The following is a 23,702-nucleotide window of genomic DNA, read 5'->3' on the forward strand; positions in this document are numbered from 1 at the left end:
TTATAAGTGAATTACATATATATATTATTTTCTGTATAAATTGCTTTATTAATTTGAAAGTATATGCAGTTTATCAATGTAGTCTTTTAGATGGCATAGTAATATTATTTTTATAGAGTTAAATTCACAGTAATTATAAGTTGGTGAAAGCAACATTTTTACCCATGTTTGTATCATTTAAAAAATAATCCCTTCTGCATAGTTAAATGGTGTGCTTAGAAATAAATTTTATCATTTAAGATTTGTTTTCGAAGATAACAGTGGTTACATTTGAAAAATTAAACTTGATAAATTCCAAGAAAAAAGTCCCATCCTATCTCTCACATTCAGTTATTAATGGAGTAATAAAGTGTCCTTTGTACAAATGAGAATTGACATACAATTTTTTATTAAATTCAGTTTCCAGGTATTAAAATATCATCTTTTACAATTTGTTATTATATTTATTTATTTATTTTTTGGCCGAGGGCATGCAGTGGCTTGATGTGGGATCTCAGTTCCCAGACCAGGGATTGAACCTGGGCCACAGCAGTGAAAGCACCTAGTCCTAACCACTACACTACCAGGAAACTTCCACAATTAGTTATTTTTTAAAAGACATTTTCCTTATTAAAAAATTCATATGTTGCTGGGGAAACCAGACAGCATCTTAACTAGCTGATTAAAATAAACATCACCAATGAGGACCAGATGAACTTTTAATGCCTCCAGTTGTGATGTTCTGAGAAGAATACAACATCACTTAGGTAATATTCTGGCTTAAAATGCATAAATCTGAATCTAATCATGAGCAAACATCAAACTCAAACTGAGGCCCTAATGTGAAATAATCCGCTTACTCTTCAAAAATGTCAGTGGCATGAAAAACAAAGTTGAAAAAACCATTGAATGAAAGGAGATTAAAAAGACAGATAAGACTAGCAATACATGAGCCTAGAGTAGTTCCTGCATAGAAGAGAATTTCTGTAAAGGCCAGTAAAAAGACAATTGACAGGATTAGAATGGGGTAGTAAAGTAACACAACCATTTGCTTTGCTTATTTACCAATCACGTGTAGCAAAATCTCTTCCAAAGGAATAAAAAGTCATGGGACCAAATCTGAATTTTGAGCCTGCTGGCAAGTTCACTCACCAGTCAGAAGCTAAAAGGAACACAAATTTCCAGATTGAGACAGGCAGTGTGGGCTTCATGCCCAGAAAGTGAGAAAGGTCCCCCTGACTACTAGAAAGGTATCAGACTTTAGCCTTGTTTTGGCTTCCCGATGGGGGTTCAATGTGGGGCGTAGACAGTGGAGGAAGCAGAAATGTTTGTAGTTCTTGGAGCAGCCCAGTATCTGTGGTTCACAGAAGACTAGGTCAGGAGTGGGCCATTGGCCAATCCAAGACTATGCCAATGACCTTTGCATCAATATGGCTCCTAGGAGTAGTGATCAGTGGTAGAGACGATGCCAGAGAGGAGCAATGTGGCAGGCGGTACGTCACAGGTCACACATGTGGCTCCGATCCAGTGGTGCTGTGGCTGTGGTATAGGCCTATAGCTGTGGCTCCAATTCAGCCACTAGCCCAGGAACTTCTACATGCAGTAGGTGCAGCCATGACAAGAAAAATAAGGTAATTGTGAGGATTGAGTAATCAAATGCATACAAAGTGCTGAACATAGTGCATGGAACATAGAAACCACAAACAATATGGCTGTTGTTTTCTTGTTTTTATATTACTATATGAGTTGTTATAGTATTAGTTAATAATAATTGTTACTGTTGTTATTAATATTATTACTATGTGCATTTGTGTTCTTTACTATAGAGGATGGCATTTTGCTGAAGTTTATCTCCTCTAAAACTGAGTGTAGCCTTTTCTGCAAAGCCATCAAAGGAGGTTGCTTTGGGTTGGTGTGCTTACAATGCTAGAGTCAGAGTGTCCATTACTCTCTTTTCCTCAACACCTTTCACATAAGCACATGAAACCTTGCTTGTCAGATTCTGTGACGATCTCAGGAACCACATGAAAATTCTCCCCTCCCATTTCCTGGAGAGATTTCCTCAATCTGAGAGGTAGGAATGAATGGTTTTGTTTTGTTTTGTTTTCCTTTTTTCTGCAGCAGCATCTGCCACATACAAAAGTTCCCAGGCTAGGGGATGAATTGGAGCTGCAGCTGCAGGCCTACAACACAACCAGAGCCAACACCAGATCTGAGCCGCATCTGCGGCCTACACTGTAGCTTGTGGCAACCCTGGATCCTTAACCCACTGAGCGAGGCCAGGGTTCAAACCTGCATCCTCATGGATATTAGTTGGGTTTGTTACCCTCTGAGCCACAACAGGAACTCCAGAAATGCACATTTCAAATGAGAAGAAAACAACACTCACTTTTGGAAGGGATCTGTATCATTTTAAAAAGCCACATGAGAGTTCCCTGGTAGCTCAGGGGCTTGGGGAGTCAGCCTTGTCACTGCTGTGGCTCTGGTTCCTGCTGTGTCACAGGTTCTATTCCTATCCCAGGAACTTCTGCATACCACAGGTACAGCCAAGAACAAGTAAAAAACAAACAGGAGTTCTTGCCGTGGCACAGTGGGTTAAGTATCTGGTGTTGCTGCAGCTGTGGTAGGTTGCAGCTGTGGCTCAGATTCTATCCCTGGCCTGGGAACTTCTATATGCCGTGGGTGCAGCCAAAAAAGGAAACAAACAAACCATCACCACAAACAGCAAAAAGTCAGAAAGATTTTTCTCTTTCTCCCTATTGCATCAGAGATCGTATATCATGGCAGAAAATATGGAAATGAGAAACAAATTATTTCTGTATCCATACACAGGAACATTAACTGTGCAGTGCAGTTAGAATATCACATCAGTTATTGTTTGGAAAGGCCTGGATCTCATCAAGGACAATCAGCAGGACATCTGGCCATGTAATCAATTGCTCTTCATTCAGGAAACTCAAATGTCCGCATCGACGCTACTGCTTGTTCTTATTCTAGAAAGCAAAACAACTGCATATAACCTGGTCATTTGGTAAAGCAGGAGTTCAATCATTAAAGGAACTTTCTTAATTCAGCATGCAGAGCTTTCATTTGCTGCCATTTAATTTCAAGATGGTAGCTATTCACAAATTAAACTTAAGATTTCTCTGGATCCACTTCCTAAAGAAAGCAAAAGTCACTCAACTTATTTTTTATATTTTTTCTTTTATTTATTTATTGATTTGGGTCTTTTTAGGGCCACACCGTGGCATATGGAAGTTTTCAGGCTAGAGGTCGAATTGGAGATGTAGCTGTCTAAGCCATAGCCCCAGGAACGACAAATCCCAGCTGCGCCTCCCTCAGTGGGTTAAGGAAGGATCCAGCATTGCAGTGAGCTGTGACATAGGTCACAGACCTGGCTCTGATACCAAGTTGCTATGGCTGTGGCACAGGCTGTGAGCTGTAGCTCTGATTCAAGCCCTAAACTGGGAACTTCCATATGCCACAGGCACGGCTCTAAAAAGATAAAAAAAGAAAAAGAAAAAGAAAAAGAAGAACAGAGAGAGATCTTTTCTTCCTACTGTGCTACTGTGTCTTTTTAAACTTTTGCTCAAAAACATGTCCTCCCCTAGTAGGTACACTTTCAAATCTCATTGGTCAGAATCAAATCATGTATTTGCATCTAAACCAGTCACTAGCAAGGGGATCAGAGCCACTGGGATTGCCTTAGGCCAATTACATTCTGATCCTTTTTTTTTTTTTTTTTTTTTTTGGCTATTTTAGAGCCACGCCCTGGCAATATAGAGGTTCCCAGGCTAGAGGTTGAAACTGAGTGGTGGCCACCGGCCTACACCACAGCAACGCAGGATCCGAGCCGCATCTGCAACCTACACCACAGCTCATGGCAACACCAGATCCTTAATCTACAGATGGAGGCCAGGGATCGAACTTGCATCCTCGTGGATCCTAGTCAGGCTCATTAACCACTGAGCCACGACGGCAACTCCCTGATCCATTTTTTTGTAAGTGATCTTGAGTACAGGAGCTGACTCAATTGAAGATGGCATTTTAAAGATCTGAAATAAAACAACCAAGGCAGTGAACTGAATTACCACATGCAGACATTTATATCATCTTAATATTACAGTACTTTACGAAATGTTTCCCTCTCTCAGTAGAGTAGAACACTGTGACATCTATCTGAGATGATGACAAACTGAAAATAAATTGATGTGAAATACCACTGTTTCCACTTTAGGGATATTCATGCCCCAGAGAAGATTATTCTATCTCCCTTTAAATCCTAATAAAATGTATCTTGGAAGTTAGTAAAATATTAATTCTTTAAAAGAATCTAGTTCCCTACATTCATTACTAGTGTTATATAATTATTGCAAGACTTTTAGCTTTATTTGAGCTACTTAAAGCTTCTATTTTGGTATTACAAATAAATCAGCTGATATCTGTATTCAGCAGTGGGAATGTACCTGAAGGTAGTAAAATACAGGCACAGAATTCTTTCCACAAATTTGTCGTCTGAATAGTCTTTTTATCTATAAACATGTCTAACTGGCTTTTTTCAAGCTGTCAGCATATTCTCTCACTATCACAAGACCTTTTGAGTATGTTACTCATTGTTCCCTGAGCTTTTGGCTTTTTCCCTGTGTCCTGGAAATTCCCTCACTCACCCTCCATTCCCTCTCCCTGCCCCCTCAAATTTACCTACCTCTTGTTTAAGCTTGTATTGGATCTCAGCCAAATTGTAACCCCAGGTAACTTTTGCCCATAGCACAGCGTGGTAGTGCTTAAGCTTTGGGCCCCGAGAGTTGTTAGGGGAAATGATTAAAATAGAAGATATTGGAGTTCCCATCGTGGCTCAGCAGGTTAAAAACCAACTGCTACCCATGAATGTGTGGGATCAATCCCTGGCGTCACTCAGTGGGTTAAGGATCCAGCGTTGTGTTGCCTGTGACAGAGGCCTGCAGCTGCAGCTCCAATTTGACCCCCTAGCCCAGGAACTTCCATATGCCATGGGGGGCACCCCTGAAAGAAGAAAAATAAAATAAAATAGAAGATATTAGAGTTTCATTCTAGATCTAAAGATTCAGAATTTCTGGAGGTGATGCTGAGGTAAATGTATCATTAAAAGTCTCTTTGTGGAATCCTGCTAAACTTTACCTCTTGAGACCCACTCACAAGCACATTTCACAATTGAGCTATTGATGTAGGTTGCTGGCTGTAGACAGTCAGGATGTAAGTGGCATTTGGAGTCTCTGCTTTTCTAAGTTTGTGCGAATGATAGCAGTTTATGGAAGTGGAAACAATAAGCTGGCTTTTCCCAGCAGTAATCCATTTGTATGATAAAGCCTATCAGAATGGAAACATTATAAATGCAAAGAATGGGGGCTGATCTGAGAAAATTTTCTGTAGAATTGGAAGGACCTAGTGATTCCTGGAATGTTAAAACAAAAAGCCAGTAAAGGAGTCAAAGATACTTCAAGGGTGTGAAAAGATGGGGACACTGGGAAAATGGCTATGATGGAAATTATTGAACAATATTGAATGTAGTACTGCATGATGTGACAGCGAGGCCACAAAGAACACCAAACTTAATGTACTTCAACAGATCTTTATTGAGTACCTGCTATATGCATAGCATTGTTCTAGTGTAACAAGGCATGGTTCACAAATTTGGATTTGTATTAGATTTAGCTGGGGAGATTTTAAAAAATAAACTTCTGGAGCCCTATGTTAGCTTTGCTGAATCTCAGTGTCTCCGGGGTGGGGTTGGAAATCTCTACCCAATAAAACTTCCTAAGTGATTCTGATGCATCCAGTCCATGAACTAGTGTTTAGGAATCACTGTTCCAAAATGACCACAAAATGAACCAGGCAGAATATTTTAAAGGAACATACGAAGTGTGCTGTTGGTAGGAATATAAATTGGTGCAGCTACTGTGGAAAATGGTATGGAGGTTTTTCAAAAAACTAAAAACAAAAATTACCATATGACCTAGAAATTCTACTCCTGGTTATATATCTGAAGGAAAAAAAACCCACACACACTCATTTGAGAAGATACAGGCACCCCAGTGTTCGTAGCAGCATTATTTACAATTGTCAAGATAGGGAAGCAACCTAAGTGTCCCTCAACACATGAAGGGATAAAGAAGATGTGGTACATATGCACAATGGAATATTACTTGGCCACAAAAAATAAAAGTTGGCATCATGCTAAGTGAAATAAGTGAGGCAAAGACATATAAGACATATAAGTATGATATCACTTATATACAGGATCTAAAAAATACAAAAAAATGGTGAGTATAACAAAAAAGAAGCAGACTCACAGATATAGAGAAAAAGCTAGTGGTTACCAGTGTAAAAGGGGCAATATAGGGGTAGAGGAGTGGGAGGTATAAAATATTGGGTATAATAGGTTCAAGGATGTATTGTACAATGAGGGGAATACAGCCGATGTTTAATAAATGCAAATTGAAAGTAACCTTTAAAAATTGCATAAGAATTTGTATAAAAATTAAAAAAATAAAGGAACATACAAACTGGTCTTCCTGACTCTCCCTTTATATCCATGGCTTTTAAATTTTACTCAGTATGTTCTTGTCTCTGAAATGCCTTTTCCTCGTCTCTACTATGAAAATGTATCCATCCCTTAAGACCCATTCAAATGTGAGAACTAGGCTGAATGCCACTCCTACCTGTCACCACTCCCCAACCCCACATCCATTATCCAAGCAATTATCATAAAAGCCACCCTTGCAATAACGACCTCACCCATTTCCTCCTTTTCATTCCCATTCCCACCTCTTTAGTTCACCTGAACCACTGATCAGGCCTTTTACCTGATCTCTCACATCCCATTTGCCCACCTACACCAGTTTATTCTTCAAGGATCTATTAAACGTGCACAGTTCAATTATAGCTATTTTTTATATTGCGAATAATGTTTACTATTTCCTCATTACCTACACAGGAATAAAAATGCTCTGGTCTGACTTTTAAAACCATATCAATTAGGAGTTTGCACTGTGGCACAATGGATTAAGGATCTAATTGCAATGGCTCAGGGTGCTGCAGAGGCAAGGGTTTGATTCCCAGCCTGGCACAGTGGGTGAAAGGATCCAGCCTTGCGGCAGCTGTGGCATAGATCACAGCTGGTACGCGATTCATTCCCTTGCCTGGGAACTTCCATATGCCCTGGGTGCAGCCATTAAAACAAAAACAAAAACTGTATCAATTACACTTCCTTTTTTAATATAAGCAATAGAACCAACTCTGGCTGCTTAAGCAGAAAAATGTATGGGCTAGTATACAGAATTGAATTACCCATCATTTCCTTTCTTTTATGATTCTTCTCAAAATTCTTGGAGGATGTCTGATTTAACATATTCCAAACTCTTATTAATAAAAAGATAGGGAATGTTAACCAAAAAGGCAACCGCCGTTATACTCACTGAGGAAAAATATTCTTTCAAAGCAAAATTATGGTGGCTCTTACCAAAAGGAGAAATGAATGACAGAGCAAAATCAAGAACTGTCCATTGCACTCAAAACGTGGCACCAATTAGATTTAAAAAAAAAAAAAATTGAGAGGAATTCTGTGCTTTCTTTTTTGAGACATCAGAGGTCAAAATGAGGGAAATAAACACCCAAGAAAGCTAATGCTGGATAGTCTCAGTGTCCTCGGGTTGAGGGAGAAGAGAGGCTAGTGGTTTGAAGTAAACATTTTAAAAAGGCGTGGAATGATTCAAGATGCTCTTGCAAGTCATAGGGGTAAAGACAAATTGTTTTCATTTTTCTCTATTATCAAACAATTTCTGCATAACTTGAATGTCCTTTGCAAAACACCCTGTAGTGCTTTTCCCCCCTTTTAGGGCCGCATCTTCAGCATATGGAAGTTCCCAGGTTAGGGGTTAAATTGGAACTGTAGCTGCTCGCCTATACCAGCTATGGTGCCAGATCTGAGCAGCATCTGAGACCTAGGCCACAGCTCACAGCAATGCCAGATCCAAGCTGCCTCTGTGACCTACACCACAGCTCACAGAAATGCCAGATCCTTAACCCACTGAGTGAGGCCAGGGATCAAACCCTCATCCTCATGGAGACTAGTCAGGTTCTTAACCTGCTGAGCCACAATGGGAACTCCTCCTGAAGTTTTTTTTTTTAAGTATCTTTTAAAAATATAAAATAAAAATAAAAATATGTTAACCACCATAATACAGGAACAGCCAGAATTTTATTGGGAGGAAAGTCAGTAGGGTAACAGTAACTTCTGTATCTCTAGGAGGGTAACAAGTCTTCCACTTCCAAATTCAAGAACGGTGCGATAATCTCCCGTAGTTCCCACATTCTGCGGCGCCCAAGAATTGTAGGGAGTATCCTTTCAAAGATAAATGTAGCGTCAAAAAGTAGTATGTAGCAAGAAAGTCCGGTGAAGATGACCACATAAAGCAAGATGAAAATCTTCAAAGCACGTTTCCTACAAGGAAAGAAAACCTCTGTTAAGGACATTTTGAAGGATATAGAGAACAAACTAGTGGTTACTGGTGGGGAGAAGGGGGCAGTACGGTGGCCGAGGGAGCAAGATAGGGATGGGGATTAAGAGACAGAAACTACTTTGTATAAAATGCATATGTGACAAGGGTATATTGTACAGTACGGAGAAATATAGCCATTATTTTGCGATAAATTATTTATTTATTCAGAATTTTTTTTTTTTTTGCTTTTTTTTTTTGCTTTATAGGGCCACACCTGTGGCATTTGGAGGTTTCCCAGGCTAGGGGTCTAATCAGAGCTGTAGCTGCCGGCCTACACCACAGCCACAGCAACTCGGGATGCGAGCCGCATCTGCAACCTACACCACAGCTCACGGCAATGCCGGATCCTTAACCCAATGAGCAAGGCCAGGGATCAAACCTGCAACCTCATGGTTCCTAGTCGGATTCGTTAACCACTGAGCCACACCAGGAACTCCTGCGATAAATTTAAACGCACTAGAATCTATAGAAATGTTGAATCTCTATGTTGTACACCTGAAACTAATTTAATACTGTACATCAATTATAAATCAATCAATCAATACATAGACACACAAACAAATAAATAAATAAAAGAACATTCTGAAGAAAACCACCCTGATGTGACTCTTGGTTCCTCCACCCAAGCAGCTCTACAACTTCAAGTAACTGAACTTCTCTTGACCTCTGCTGACATCTGCAAAAGAAGGAACTTGGAGTGGACGAACACCAAAGTCTATCCTAAGACTCTATAGCCATGAAACAGTGAAAACCCTAGATATTGTGGGGCTCTTTCCTTGGAAATGCTCTTTCCCAATAACCACTCTAGAGGTTACAGCTGTCTTTCCCTCGCCTGTAGGCATATGTTGCCTATTTCAGGGGAAATAAAGGCACAGCAGTTAGATTTTCTTCAGGACACAAAATACAGTTGCAAGCAGACTTCAGCTCTATCACCAGTTTTGGGGTTTTTTTGGCCACACCCAAGGCATGAGGAAGTTCATGGGCCAGGGATAGAACCCATGTCACAGCAGGGACAACGCCAGATCATTAGCCCTCTGAGCCACCGAGGAACTCCTCTATCACCAGTTTTATCTTAGCACCAGACATGCCTTTTTAAAAATTTCATTTATGTGCTTTTAAGTCCTTGAATTATTATTTTCTAATTACAGATGCAATACACCATGATTAAGGTAGAAGATCTGGAAAATCCGGAAGAACATAAAGAAGAAAAAAAAATGTCACAGATAATCCAGTTACCTGGAGATAATTACCATCTATAATACATTTCAGAAAAGAAAATCTAGAGCACAGTTACAGTTAGCTATTTTGTGATCCAACTCAGTGGATTCCATGAATCTCAGCCAGTTTTCCTGGCATTATTGCCACTGGCTATCTCTTGGCAGTTACACAAATAATTGCTTCTACTTCACACATTTATTAAAGGACCAACGTTCTTAAAATACTGTTAGGAAGAAGCCTTGAGGGCTGCTAAGGTGAAACAGAAATGTCCTGTCCTCAAGAAGCACTGAATCTAAATGTGTTCTTTCTTATGAAAAGAAAAATGACACATTTTCAAAGCATATCTAGTAAGTAAACACTATCTTCCTAAACTCCAAAATTTATCATCTATGGAAATATTAAACTGGACCATTTTCAAAGAAACATTTTAACATTAATTTTTTTAAAGAAAAAAATCATTTTTGCTAAATTACAGATAACTTGGGGAGTTCCTTTGTGGCTCAGCAGTAACTAACCCAACTAGTATCCATGAGAATGCAAGTTTGATCCCTGGCCTCAATCAGTGGGTTAAGGATCCAGCGTTGCCCTGAGCTGTGGTGTAGGTTGCAAACACAGCTAGAATCTGGCATTGCTTTGGCTGTGGCGTAGCCCAGCCCCAATCTGACCCCTAGCCTGGGAACTTACATATGCTGCAGGTGTGGCCCTAAAAAAAGAGTAAAGAAAAGAAAAACATTGCAGATAACTTGGAAAACAGAGAAATGAAGAAGTACAATTACATCACCTTAATATAACCAGCTGTTTATTTTCCTTTCTTACATCTCTTCCTTTCATTTATTCTTTCTTTCCTTCCATTTTTTCCCCCCTTTTTACAGCCACACCTGTGGCATATAGAAGTTTCCAGGCTAGGGGTCGAATCTGAGCTGCAGCTGTGGTCTACACCAAAGCCATGGCAACATGAGATCCAAGCCACATCTGTGACCTATGCTGCAGCTTGTGGCAATGCAGGATCCTTAACCCACTGAGTGAGGCCAGGGATTGAACCTGCATCCTGGGACTTCTCTTTGCGGCTCAGCAAAAATGAATCTGACTAGCATCCATGAAGATGCAGGTTCAATCCCTGGCCTCGCTCAGTGGGTTAGGGATCTGGCGTTGCTGTGAGTTGTGGTGTAGATTGTAGACATGGTTCAGGTCCAGCATTGCTGTGGCTGTGGTGTAGGCCAGCGGCTACAGCTCTGATTCACCCCTTAGCCTGGGAATCTCCATATGGCCACAGGTGTGCTGCCCGCACCCCCCCCCCCAAAGAAACTGAATCCTCACAGAAATAAGCTTGGGTCCTTAACCCACGCTTGCCACAATAGGAACACCTCTGTTTTTTAATAACTTTTTGTTTTATTTGGTTTGTTTGTTTTTGGTTTGTTTTCCTTTGGTTTAGAATGTGTCCTTCCAGTTTTTCCTTTTACTTTTAGTGAACACTCCAGATATGGATGGATTCAGATTTATTTCATGACATTACTCAATCATATGATTTTTATTTACAAGACAATGTGACATAATGTAAATTTAAAAATATTTCTTTTATTAAGCAAAAAAACAACATGTATAATATTTATTTTTAAAGTTTCAGACATCTTTTCTTTGGAAAAATCATAGTTTCTAAATCAAAACATGTTTTTTCATATCACCTGATGGAATAAAAAATTAGTGTCATTAATAATTTTACTTATTTTGAATTTATCTTCCGTAAAGAATAAAAACATGCTTTTGAAGGAGTTCCCTGTTGGCCTAGTGGGTTAAGGATCTGGTGTCACTACTGTTGTGTGGTTTGATCCCTGGCCTTGGAACTTCTGCATGCCCTGGGCATGGCCAGAAAGAAAGAAAGAAAGAAAGAAAGAAAGAAAGAAAGAAAGCAGTTTTATTTATTATTTATTTATTTATTTGCTTTTATTTAGGCCTGCACCCACAGCATATGGAGGTTCCCAGGAGAGGGGTCCAATGGGAGCTACAGCTGCTGGCCTACGCCACAGACACAGCAACATCAGATTGGAGCCATGTCTGCAAACTACACCACAGCTCATGGCAATGCTGGATCCTTAACCCACTGAGTGAGGCCAGGGATTGAACCTGCATCCTGGGACTTCCCTTTGTGGCTCAGCAAAAATGAATCTGACTAGCATCAATGAGGATACAGGTTCAACCCCTGGCCTTGCTCAGTGGCCAGAGATCGAACCCACAACCTCTTGGTTCTTAGTCAGATTCATTTCGGCTGCGCCATGTCTGCAACTCCAGAAACAATTAAAAAAAAAAATTCTTTTGACTTTTGAATACTACTTATTTATTTTCAAAAACCTGCCATACATAATACCTTTAATCTTTTCAAGAATGTTTACGTTATTTGTGGTCAGTCCATAGGGGAAGACTGTAAAGGAACTAAGGGATTGAGGATAATACCAGGAAAAGGCCACCCACCCTTTGAAGCTAAAAAGAGCAAAACTGATACAGAAAGATTGACTTAGTCTGCAATATAAACCCCCTCAAAAAAAACCCCAATAATGTATGAATATACTTTTTTTTTTTTTAAAGAAGGCAGATGTCCTAGGATATTTTTTAATTTTAATTTTTTTTTAAAATTTTTATTTTTGTCTTTTTACAATTTCTTGGGCCGCTCCCGCGGCATATGGAGGTTCCCAGGCTAGGGGTTGAATTGGAGCTGTAGCCACTGGCCTACGCCAGAGCCACAGCAACGCGGGATCCAAGCCGCGTCTGCAACCTATACCACAGCTCACGGTAAGGCCGGATCCTTAACCCACTGAGCAAAACCAGGGATCGAATGCACAACCTCATGGTTCCTAGTCGGATTCGTTAACCACTGAACCACAACAGGAACTCCTGTATGAATATACTTAAATGGAACCAGTGTGTTTCCAGCTCTCTGACAAGAGACTGGTCAAAGTCTTAGGCCATCTTAATTAGGATGTAATGATGTGACGAAAGCTGGCCAGCTGAACTGGATTATCTGCCCATATAACACAGTTAAGTGATCACTGAAAGACATTCACTTATTTACTTATCTGTCTCTTTATTTTTTAGATATAATCCACGGGTCATAGACTTTACCTTTTAAGTGTAAAATTCCGTGGCTTTTAGTTTGCACATAAGGTTGTACAACTATCACCACGATCTAATTCCAGGGAATTTTCAGCAAAATTCTTCCCCCAAACTATTTCCCACTATCCCCAAGCCTGGCAACCACTAATCTACTTTCTATCTACATGGATTTTCCTATTTTGAACATTTTGTGTGAATGGAATCATATAGCATGTGGCCTTTTGGGTCTTACTTCTTTTGCTTAGCATAATGTCTTCAAGGGTCATTCACGATGTAGCATGTATAGGTACTTCATTCTTTTTTGTGGCTGCATAATACTCCATTGTATGCATATACCACATTTTGTTCACCTATTTATGAGTTGATGAATATTTGTTTTGTTTCCACTTTTTAGCTGCTGTAAACATTTGTGTATAGGCTTTCGTGTGAACACATATTTTCAGTTCTTTGTGTATATACTTAGGAGTGGATCATATGGAACCTTAACATTTTCAGGAACTGCCAAACTAAATGGTATCTTGCTATTTTTACTTGCATTTCCCCAATGATCAATGATATGTTAATTTTGCTTTTAGACTGAGTGTTTTTTCATGTTTTTTTTGGGGGGGGTGCATTTGTACATCTTCTTTGAAGAAATGTCTATTCAATTTTTTTTTATTGATTTTCACTTTTTAAAGATTTATTGAAATATAGCTGATTTATAATGCAGTGATCATTTCCTCTATTCATTTTTTTTGCTCATTAAAAAAATGGGTGGTCTTTTTATTTTTGAGTTTTAAGAGTTTGTATTCTAGATTCTAAATCCTTAATTTTAAGAGTTCTGAAAAAGTGGATTCTGATAACATTTTCCAGCTTGATCACTGATTTTATGAAGGAGGAAATTTTCTGGGGTCTTTACTCCAGCATTTTCCTTGCCATCACTTCTCATTTATTAATTTAATATTTGTTGACCATGATGAATATATTTTACATTTCATGTCCCCAAATCTTCAAGTAGCCTATGGAGTATTAAGAGAAGACAGATTGGAAACTATTTAATTGCAAGAATATACTGTGGGTGCTATGTCAGGATTATGTGCCAGGTACACTGTGTACACACAAAAGAAGGAACTGGAGATTCTACTTGGGTTGGTGATTGGGATTAAAGAACCAAAAAAGCTTTCTTAGTGCAGAGTACTACTCAGGGTATATATGATGGTGTGGTATCTCCAGAAAGCAATCCAAAGAGTTAGAATTTGCCAGTATGTATGACTTCAATACCAAACAAGGGAGAGGGATCCTGTCCAGAAAATAAAAGTTTTCAGATCTGCTCAGCAGGTATGTTCTTTCATGGAGGTGGCTGCATCAGAGCTTTAAGATTTATGTATAGACAGTTATCTAGAACAAGTTATCTAAGATTTATGTATATATAGTATCGTAGATACAGTATCTACGTATCCAATGCAACAGACCTATTTAAAATAATGAGAAAAATATTATGACAATAAATATTTAAAAAACAACAATAAATATTTAATTGAAAAAGATAAAATGGAGTTCTCATTGTGGTTCAGAAGGTTAAGAACCCAACTAGTATCCATGAGGATGCAGGTTCCATCCCTGGCCTCACTCAGTGGGTTAGGGATCAGGAGTTGCTGTGAGCTGTGGTTTAGTTCATAGACATAGCTTGGATCCCATGTTGCTATGGCTGTGGTGTAGGCCAGCAGTTGTAGCTCTGATTTGACCCCTAGCCAGGGAACTTGCATATGCCATGGGTGGGGCCCTAAAAACAAAGAAAATAAATTAATACATACATAAAAAGAGAAAAGAACTTTTTAGTTAGCCATTGACGAAATTCAATCTTATGATAGCTTATCCATTTTTTGGCCTTTTTCCAGCCCCCAAGGCCCCATCCCTCACTTACCACATTGTAATGCGGGGAGGAGAGTTCTGCACTAGGGCGGGTATTGGAGCCTGAGGAAGCAGGGGCTCCCTTTCTTCACTGCCCATTTCTTCAGGACTCTGAGAGTCTGTCTTCTCTCCTTGCATCTGGTATATCCCTAGCTTTGTATTTAGAAGAGTCATGCCCTTGCAAAAGTTCTGGGGGGGGAGAGCAATCATTTAAAAACAAAATGATTCTACATGTTTGTCCTTATCATTGGAGATGATGCAGAATGCCTTTCTCCTGGAACATTTCAGGGGCTCACCTTGCAAATCACATGTAAGGCACGTGAGGAGGTCACGGTAGGTGCATACTCACCTAAGGAAAGAGACTTACACATTTACAGAGTGAGGTCACACTATAGTAGAAAATTAAACAAGACCCACGTGCTAATCTTTAACTATTGGATTATTCAAGTAGAAAGATTAGTTATCTTTTTATTGAATTCACCTATTCAATTTGCTCATCCATGCAAAACATTATTGAGTGATTCCTCCCAGGCACTCTTCTAGGATATAGCAGTTAACAAACTAGACAAGGAATGGGCATTCTATCGCACATGTGTTTTTATATACTTATTTTTTTCCTTTTAGGGCCACACTTGCATATGGAAGTTCCCAGGCTAGGGGTCGAATCAGAGCTGCAGCTGCTGGCCTATGCCACAGCCACAGCAACTCTAGATCCAAGCCACATCTGTGAACCATACCACAGCCTGCAGCAACACTGGAACCCACTGTGTGAGGCCAGGGATCAAACGCTCATCCTTATGGACATGGGTTGGGTTCTTAACCCACTGAGCCACAAGGGGAACTCCTATTTTCTTTTTCAAATTTTATTGAAGGCACATGTGTTTTTATTTTTTAACAAAATAGACAAGGAATTACATGTGCATTTATAGGGATTGGGTGACAAGCAATAAACAACTAAACACATATATACATTAGGTACTATAAATTAAAATACACACTAAAGCAAGAGTAAATAAGGTGATGAGACATAGTAGCTGAGGTTTGGTGGTGGGACATCTACTCTAGGTAGGTGGGATGATTAGGTATCTCTGAACAGGTGATAGGTTCATTCACTTATTCATTGTTTCATTCACCCATTCACAGTTACCTCAATGTATAAAATCTTGTTGGAGGAGTTCAGAAATGGAGTCATTTTTCTGGCTAGGGGAGATTAGGGGAGGTCTGGAAGACAGGGTGATATTTGAGCTGAGCCTTGAAGAGTGGATAATATGTAGACATGGAGTACAAACTCTGACTGGAGGAGCTGTAGAAGCAGCTAAGAGGTATGAGAGCTTGGAAGTACACCACACCTGTGAGCTGTTCTGTCAGCCCAAAGCAGGAGGTCAGGAGGGGGAGAAGCGGTGAAAAGGCTAGAAAGAGACCAGTAAGTGGTATGAGCTCAACTTCTAGGGAAAGAATTACCTTTGTATTTAGATTTAAATCATGCTATTTTATCATCATTTGAAATTGTGCAACTCTGAAATCTTACCTCTATTCTTGCAATGAGTTTCTCCTTTAATTCATGAGCTTCATTGCAAGCATCAGCCTGAAAAGACACCCACAATTTTGGGTAAAATAGGAGTTATATTTTCTGGTTTATACAATAAACCATACTCATTCAGATACCACTTAGTCATAAAAAGGCTACGTTGAAACTTACTTTTATTCAGTCAAATCTTTCCTCTTAGAACAAATTCACAGTGCAATCATGAGATATCTCAGGAGATATAACCAAAAGATTAATAAATTACTTTTAATATTTTAGAAATATAAATTTACACAATAGCAGCTGATTATAAGTCATCTTTTTCTATATTCATTACTCTCTCCTTTCTCCCGAAATTTCCGCCAGGACATTAGTTGTAGAAACAATATATTTCTGAGGAAAAAAGCCTGTATGTCTTCTAAATATTTAAAAATTTTTAATCTATAAATGTAAGTCTTCTTTGTCCATTGACAGATGATTGGATAAAGAGGATGTGGTACATATATACAATGGAATATTACTCAGCCATAAAGAATGAAATAATGCCATTTGCAGCAACTTGGTTGAACCTAGAGATTATCATACTAAGTGAAGTAAGTCAGATAGAAAAAGACAAAGATCACATGATATCACCTATATGTAGAAACTAAAAAAAAAAAAAAAAGATATAAATGAACTTACGTGGAAAACAGAAATAGACCCACAGACAATGAAAACAAATTTGTGGTTACTGAAGTGGCAAAGGGAGAGAGGTAAATTAGGAATTGAGATTAACATATACATACTACTATAAATAAAATAAATAGCCAACAAAAGACCTAGTATATAGCATAGGGAACTATTCTCAATATTTTGTAATAACCTATAAGGAAAAAAATCTGAAAAGAAAAAAGATTTATATGGATCTTTTATATATAACTTATGTATATATAAAATTGAATGACTTTGCTGTACATCTGATAATAACACGACATTGTAAATCAACTCTGCTTCAATAAAAAAATATAAGTATTCATTATGTTAGTTTGACTCTCCAGGCCTTATGGTTTAGCAAAAGAGCTGTCCACAAAAACTGTCTGGTTCCTCTTTTCCTTCCCTGCCTCCTTTAGGATGTCAGGTAGAGATTATAGATGGTTTCGGTTGGTTTCTATCAGTAAGATCAAGACATGGGATGAAAGCAAACCATCCCCTTCTAAGATGTGAGTGCCAGTTGTACATATATCAGGAGTAAATAATACTTTTAATGGTTTTAAATTAATCCGTCCATAATGGACTTGCAGGACACCTTGAAAAACAGAGCTATAGCAGAAAAAACAGTGTTCAGGGATTTAAGAAAGATGGTTTCTATAGATGTCATTTATAGAAACTGATTCTTAAAGAAGTGCTTGCAAAAGCAAGAAAACATATGGATTTCTGAGGCACAGTTTGTAATGGTAAACATTGGTATAAAGCCCTAAATATCCAACAAAACAAATTTAATATATTCTAAAATCAAATCCTGCACTATGTAAACAGTGAAAAAATAAAATGGCATCTAGTGGCATAGAAACTTGTTGAAGAAAAAATGCTAAGTGAAAAAGGCAAGTTCTAAAACAGTATATATACTATAATCCCATTAAAATAACAACATGGGAATTCCTGCTGTGGCACAGTGGGTTAAGAATCTGGCATTGCTGCATCTGTGGCATATGTTGCAGCTGCACCTCTGATTCAATCCCTGGCCCAGGCACATATGACGCAGGCACAGCTGAAATTTTAGAATATAAATATCTAAAATGTTTACTGTGTTTTTGAAAGAGTGGGATTATTTTTCTTTTTTTATATGAAATAGTTCTATAATGTTTTAATTATCAAAATAAGCCTGCATTACTTTTATTAGAAAAAAAATTTTTTAAGTATAGAAAGAGATAATTTTTTTTCTTTTTACAACACCCATAGTATATGGAAGTTGCCAGGCCTTGGACTGAATCAGAGCAGTCAGCTTATACCACAGCTACAGGTGTGATGTATGTCATAGCTTGTGGCAACATGGGATCCTTAACCCACAGAGTGAGGCCGGGCAGAGATTGAACCCGCATCGTCATGGATACCAGTCGGATTCTTAACCTGATGAGCCACAATGCATTTCCAGAAGGAAAAAAAAGAATTTAATGGGAGAACAAGGTCTTTTCATGTGAAAAAATGGACAAGTCACTTCATGTTTCTGAGTTACACTTTTCTGAAAATGAGAGCAGAGACTAAATAACACTAAGTTCCCTTCCAGGTCTAAAATTCTGAGTCTCATTGGATTTTGGATTCCATTCCCTAAAATTCTCTATATCAGAGATTTCTTTGAAGAACTTAATTATAAAGTCATTTTATCATTACCTGGACAAATTTGTTATCCATTTCTCCTAACTGCCTTTTAATTTCCATGATCTTCTCCTTTAAACAAAAGGACACAGGACAAAAGTTGTAATGAATGATGTGTGAAATTGAAACAAAGCAAATGGGAGTTCCTGTCGTGGCTCAGAGGTTAGCGAACTCGACTAGCATCCATGAGGACGCAGGTTCGATCCCTAACCTTGCTCAGTGGGTTGAGGATCACGCGTTGCCGTGAGCTGTGGTGTAGGCTGCAGACGCGGCTCGGATCCCACACTGCTGTGCTGTGGTGTGGGCCCGTGGCTATAGCTCAAACTCTACCCCTATCCTGGGAACCTCCATGTGTCATGGGTGCGGCCCTAAAAAAAAAAGACAAAAATACCCCCCCCAAAAAAAAAAGAAAAGAAAAAAGAGAAAGAAACAAAGCAAATGATCAAATAGTTTGAGATTTAATAGAAACTGATTTTTTTGGCATATTGTTTGTGGTGCTGATCTCCAAAATCAACTTTGTTTTTCACTTTTTTAAAATTTTTTATTTTTTGCTTTTTAGGGCTGCACCCACGGCATATGGAGGTTCCCAGGCTAGGGGTCTAATCCGAGCTACAGCTGCCGGTCTATATCTGAGCCACAGCAATGCCAGATCCAAGCCATCCAAGCCGCGTCTTTGACCTACACCACAGCTCACGGCAACACCGGCCCCTTAACCCACTGAGTGAGGCCAGGGATCGAACCCAAAACCTCATGATTCCTAGTCGGATTCCTTTCTGCTGCTCTAGGACATGAACTCCAAAAATCAACTTTAAACCAAATCAACAAGATTTCACTGGTTACATCCTATGGAAGTGACCGTGGAGCTAAGCATTGTGCTGGGTGGATACAAGAAACAAGAGTGTTCACCCTCAAACTGCTTATAGGGGATGTACAGTCTACACCCTTTGTTTACCAAGTTCATACATCACCAACCCCTGAATTGTGTGATTTAATTATATGGAAAGGAGCTGTGATATAATAATCACATTTTAAATGCTGCCCTAGTTTATATATTAAATATCTTTGCACAGTACTTATCAGAGAGGATTGTACCAAAGATAATTGAGATAGGAATCAGTCTTAGAATGAAAGTTATGCTTGAATGGAGATTTCAGAAAGCTTGGGAGTTCAGTAGCAAGCAACACCCAAAAGCCACTTCAAAGTCCTTTTCTCAACTGAAAGTTCTCTTAAATTTATTTCTGGCGAGTGTGTGTGTGTGTGTGTGTGATTAAATATTTTCACCACTTTTCCCCTCCTCTCCCTTTCATGCCTTTCTGAGTCATTCCGTTTCCTCATGAGAAATAAATGAGCCAGTACATGTAATATTACTTTAACTTTATTAACTTACTTCCCCTTTAATTTTCCCACTCTTTCCCACACTATATTTATTTCTAACAGTCTTCACTTTTCCCTCCACCAGAGTAAACCTGCAGCCATTCCTACTGACTTTGCTTCTGCAACAATCAGATTTAAAGTTTCTTGTTTATTATATGATCGTGTTTGTTTTTATGCAGTCCTTCCCATCTCCTTTTAGTCTCGTGGAGGACAGAACTTGTGTCAATTTTTAAGTCACATTCATTGAGATATGGTTTACTTAGATTAAAACTCACCTTTTAAAAGTGTACGGTGCTATGAATTTTGACAAAGAGCATACTGTCACTGTTGTGTAATCGCCACCGTAAGATATGGAATATTTCCATCACATTCACAATTTCTTTGTGTCTCTTTGTCAATCCCTGCTTCCCTTTTACCACTGGACTCCAGCAACCACTAAACTGTTTTTTTGTTCCTATGGTTTTTGCCTTCGTCAGATGTGATATTCTGAGTCAGGCTTCTTTCACTTAGTATAATGCATTTGAGATTCATTTATATTGTTGGATTATTAAGAAGTCCATTCTTGGAGTTCCTGTTGTGGCTCAGTGGGTTAAGAACCTGACATAGTCTCCAGGAGGATATGGGTTTGATCCCTGGCCTCACTCAGTGGGTTAAGGATCTGGTGTTGCCCTGAGCTGAGGTGTAGGTTGAAGACATGGCTCAGATCTGGAGTTGCTGTGGCTGTGGTGTCGGCCAGCAGCTGCAGCTCTCATTCAAACCCTCGCCTGGGAACTTCCATATGCCATGGGTGCGGCTGCTAAAAAACAAAAAAAAAGAAGTCAATTTCTTTTTATCATTGAGTAGTATTTCATCAGGTAGCACATACCACAGTTTATTCACTTACAAGCTGGTGAATATTTGGGCTATGTCTAGTTTTCAGGTCTGTCCCTTTTTTCAGGGGAGTGTATACAAAGTTGTGTATTTCAAGGATAGATAATCTTTGCACATTTTTTTTTTTTTTTTTGCTTTTGCTTTTGCTTTTTAGGGCCACATTCATGGCATAGATTTCCAGGCTAGGGGTCTATTCAGAGCTACAGCTACCGGCTACAGCCACAGCCACAGCAGCTCCAGATCCAAGCCACATCTGCGACCTACACCATAGCTCACAGCAACGCCAGACCCTTAACACACTGAGCAAGGCCAGGGATCAAATGTGCAACCTCATGCTTCCTAGTCGGATTCATTTCTGCTGTGCCACAATGGGAACTCCTTATACATATTTGTGATGCCTTCATATTTCATATTATTCCAAGCCCTTGTTGGTTTGTTTTTAAAATTTCACTTCCATTTGTCTTTGTGCTCTTCTATTTTTCTCTTTTCACTCTTTTGATATTCATTCCTCCCTATCCTACCTCCTGTTGAAATTCACATTCCTTTAATATAGCTGACTTTTGGAAGAAAATTTTTAAGACAGAATATTTCTTAGCTTTTGTCCTCTTGCCTTTCTTCACAGTGTGCAATTTCCAAAGCCCAAGACAGTGGAAAAACTCTTGACTTTTCAACGAGCACAAAATGAGGCTGCTCCTCCAAAATGTTGGACTAAACCATAGTTAAAGGTAATTTTTTCCTTGGTGATAAATTTGTACTGATCAGAAGATGGTTTTTAATATGGGGAGGGTTTAAAAAATATTACCTTCCTATAATAAAAGAGGCATTTTTCTTTTTTACTTCTTTCAAAATCTACTAATCTAAAGTAGAGGCTGACAATTTCAACAAAAAGAGGTAGTTAGGTACAGATTCTTTCCATTTTTAGAGACTTTTCTTCAAATGTCTGAAGTTTAGTAGAGAAGAAAAACTATCAGCCAGGACTCTGAAGTCTTAATTCTTGTCCAAAGTTGGACACTACTTTCTTAACATTTAAAAAGGGAATATTAAATCTTTTTAATTGATTGATTGTCTTTTTAAAGCCACACCTGTGGCATGGGGAAGTTCCCACGCTAGGGGTTGAATCGGAGCTATAGCCGCTAACCTACACCACAGCCATAGCAATGCCAGATCTGAGCCACATCTGTGACCTACACTGCAGCTCACGGCAATACCAGATCCTTAACCCACTGAGCAAGGCCAGGGATCAAACCCACATCCTCATGGATACTAGTCAGGTTTGTTATTGCTGAGCCACAAAGGAAGTCCTTTAAACCTCTATTAAAAAGGGAAAATTAAACTTTTTGCAGAAAAGAGTCTTTAAGAAATGCAAGGAGACAAGACAAGAGGAAGACTTTGGAGATGGTCAAAATCAACACAAGAACTCTTCATGAAGCCATCAAAGACAAACACAAACATATCTCTTATATTCCAAGGATGCACTTCTTCACAAACACCTATTTCCTGCATGTCTTCTCTGTATTGTTAGATGCTGGGATATAAATATTGAGAGAAGTTTTCCCTCATGGTACTAGTCATTAATCTTAAAACGGTATCGAGATGTAAACCCACCAAATATGACTGAGTTTCTAGGTAGACAAGTCTAGCCTTTTTGTGTGTTAGAGAATAGAAGTGGTGGTACTCAGGCAAACTGTGCTCAGAACTGACCACCAGAGAGCTCTGTTCCTCGTGATGGAAGATGGGTTTTAATTCTTGTTATGATCTATTAAACAGTAGAAGAGATGGAAGAGGTGGCAGAGTCCCCACAACTCAGATTGCCTTTTCCAAGCCTTCAGCTTACCTCCATGTTTACCCCCTCCTCAGGGTCAAGGTCCTGATGTGATCCCAGGTTTTCAATTTGGCCTTCCAGGGACATCACCTCACTTAATAAGCTGCAAACAGACCAAGAGATGGACTGAGTCCTGTGGAAACATACCCAATGAACAATCTTTTTTGATCTTTCAAAAATGGAACCTTAGCAAAATTATCATACTAATTCAGAGAGTGTGGAGGTTCCCAGGTTACAGGTTTAATCGGAGCTACAGCTTCCAGCTACAGCTTCTGGCCACAGCCATAGCAATGCCAGATCCAAGTCATGTCTGCAACCTACACTACAGCTCACAGCAACATTGGATCCTTAACCCACTGAGCGAGGCCAGGGATTGAACCCGCAACCTCATGTTTCCTAGTTGGATTTGTTTCTGCTGTGCCACGATGGGAACTCCTAAAAATCTTAACCACAATGACATCTCCATGCAATATGGCTTCATTGGTGAAGTGCACCAAACATTTAAGAAAGAAATTATGCCAGTTTTACGCAAACTCATCCAGAAAATAAAAAAGATGGGAAAAATCCCAGTTTTTTTTTTTTCTATGAGGCAAGCATTATTCTGATACTAAATCTAGACATTACAAGAAAGAAAAACACAGGTCAATATCTGTCATTAACATACATGTAAAAATCCAGAGTTCGCATTGTGGCTCAGAAGGTTAAGAACCCAACATAATGTCCACGAAGACGTGGGTCCGATCCCTGGACTCACTCAGTGGGTTAAGGATCCAGTGTTGCCACAAGCTGTGGCATAGGTCACAGATGCAGCTCGGATCCAGTGTGGCTGTGGCTGTGGTGTAGACCTGCAGCTGCAGCTCTGATTCGACTCCTAGCCTGGGAACTTCCATATGCCACAGGCACAGCCATAAAAAGAGAAAAAAAAAAAAACCCAAAAACCCAAACATTTAAAAATCCCATTTCAGTAAGCTGAATTCAACAACATAAAAAAAAAAAAGATGATATATTATAACCAAGTGAGATCTGTTCT

At 39.1% G+C, this 23,702-nt stretch overlaps 1 protein-coding gene across 1 annotated transcript in view; it reads right to left on the minus strand.

The window, feature by feature from the left end:
- Nucleotides 8,197-23,702, minus strand: part of SMCO2 (single-pass membrane protein with coiled-coil domains 2) — a 29,830-nt gene continuing 14,324 nt past the window's right edge. Inside the window, exons 5-9 of the mRNA XM_021091236.1 lie at nucleotides 22,685-22,775; nucleotides 18,622-18,678; nucleotides 16,258-16,314; nucleotides 14,743-14,918; nucleotides 8,197-8,458 (exon numbers count right to left, since the gene is read on the minus strand). Coding sequence (XP_020946895.1) covers nucleotides 8,260-8,458; nucleotides 14,743-14,918; nucleotides 16,258-16,314; nucleotides 18,622-18,678; nucleotides 22,685-22,775 — 580 coding nt within the window. The 3' untranslated portion in view covers nucleotides 8,197-8,259. The remainder of the gene's footprint in view (nucleotides 8,459-14,742; nucleotides 14,919-16,257; nucleotides 16,315-18,621; nucleotides 18,679-22,684; nucleotides 22,776-23,702) is intronic.

The sequence above is a fragment of the Sus scrofa genome, chromosome 5, assembly GCF_000003025.6.
Source record: "Sus scrofa isolate TJ Tabasco breed Duroc chromosome 5, Sscrofa11.1, whole genome shotgun sequence".
NCBI lineage: Eukaryota > Metazoa > Chordata > Mammalia > Artiodactyla > Suidae > Sus > Sus scrofa.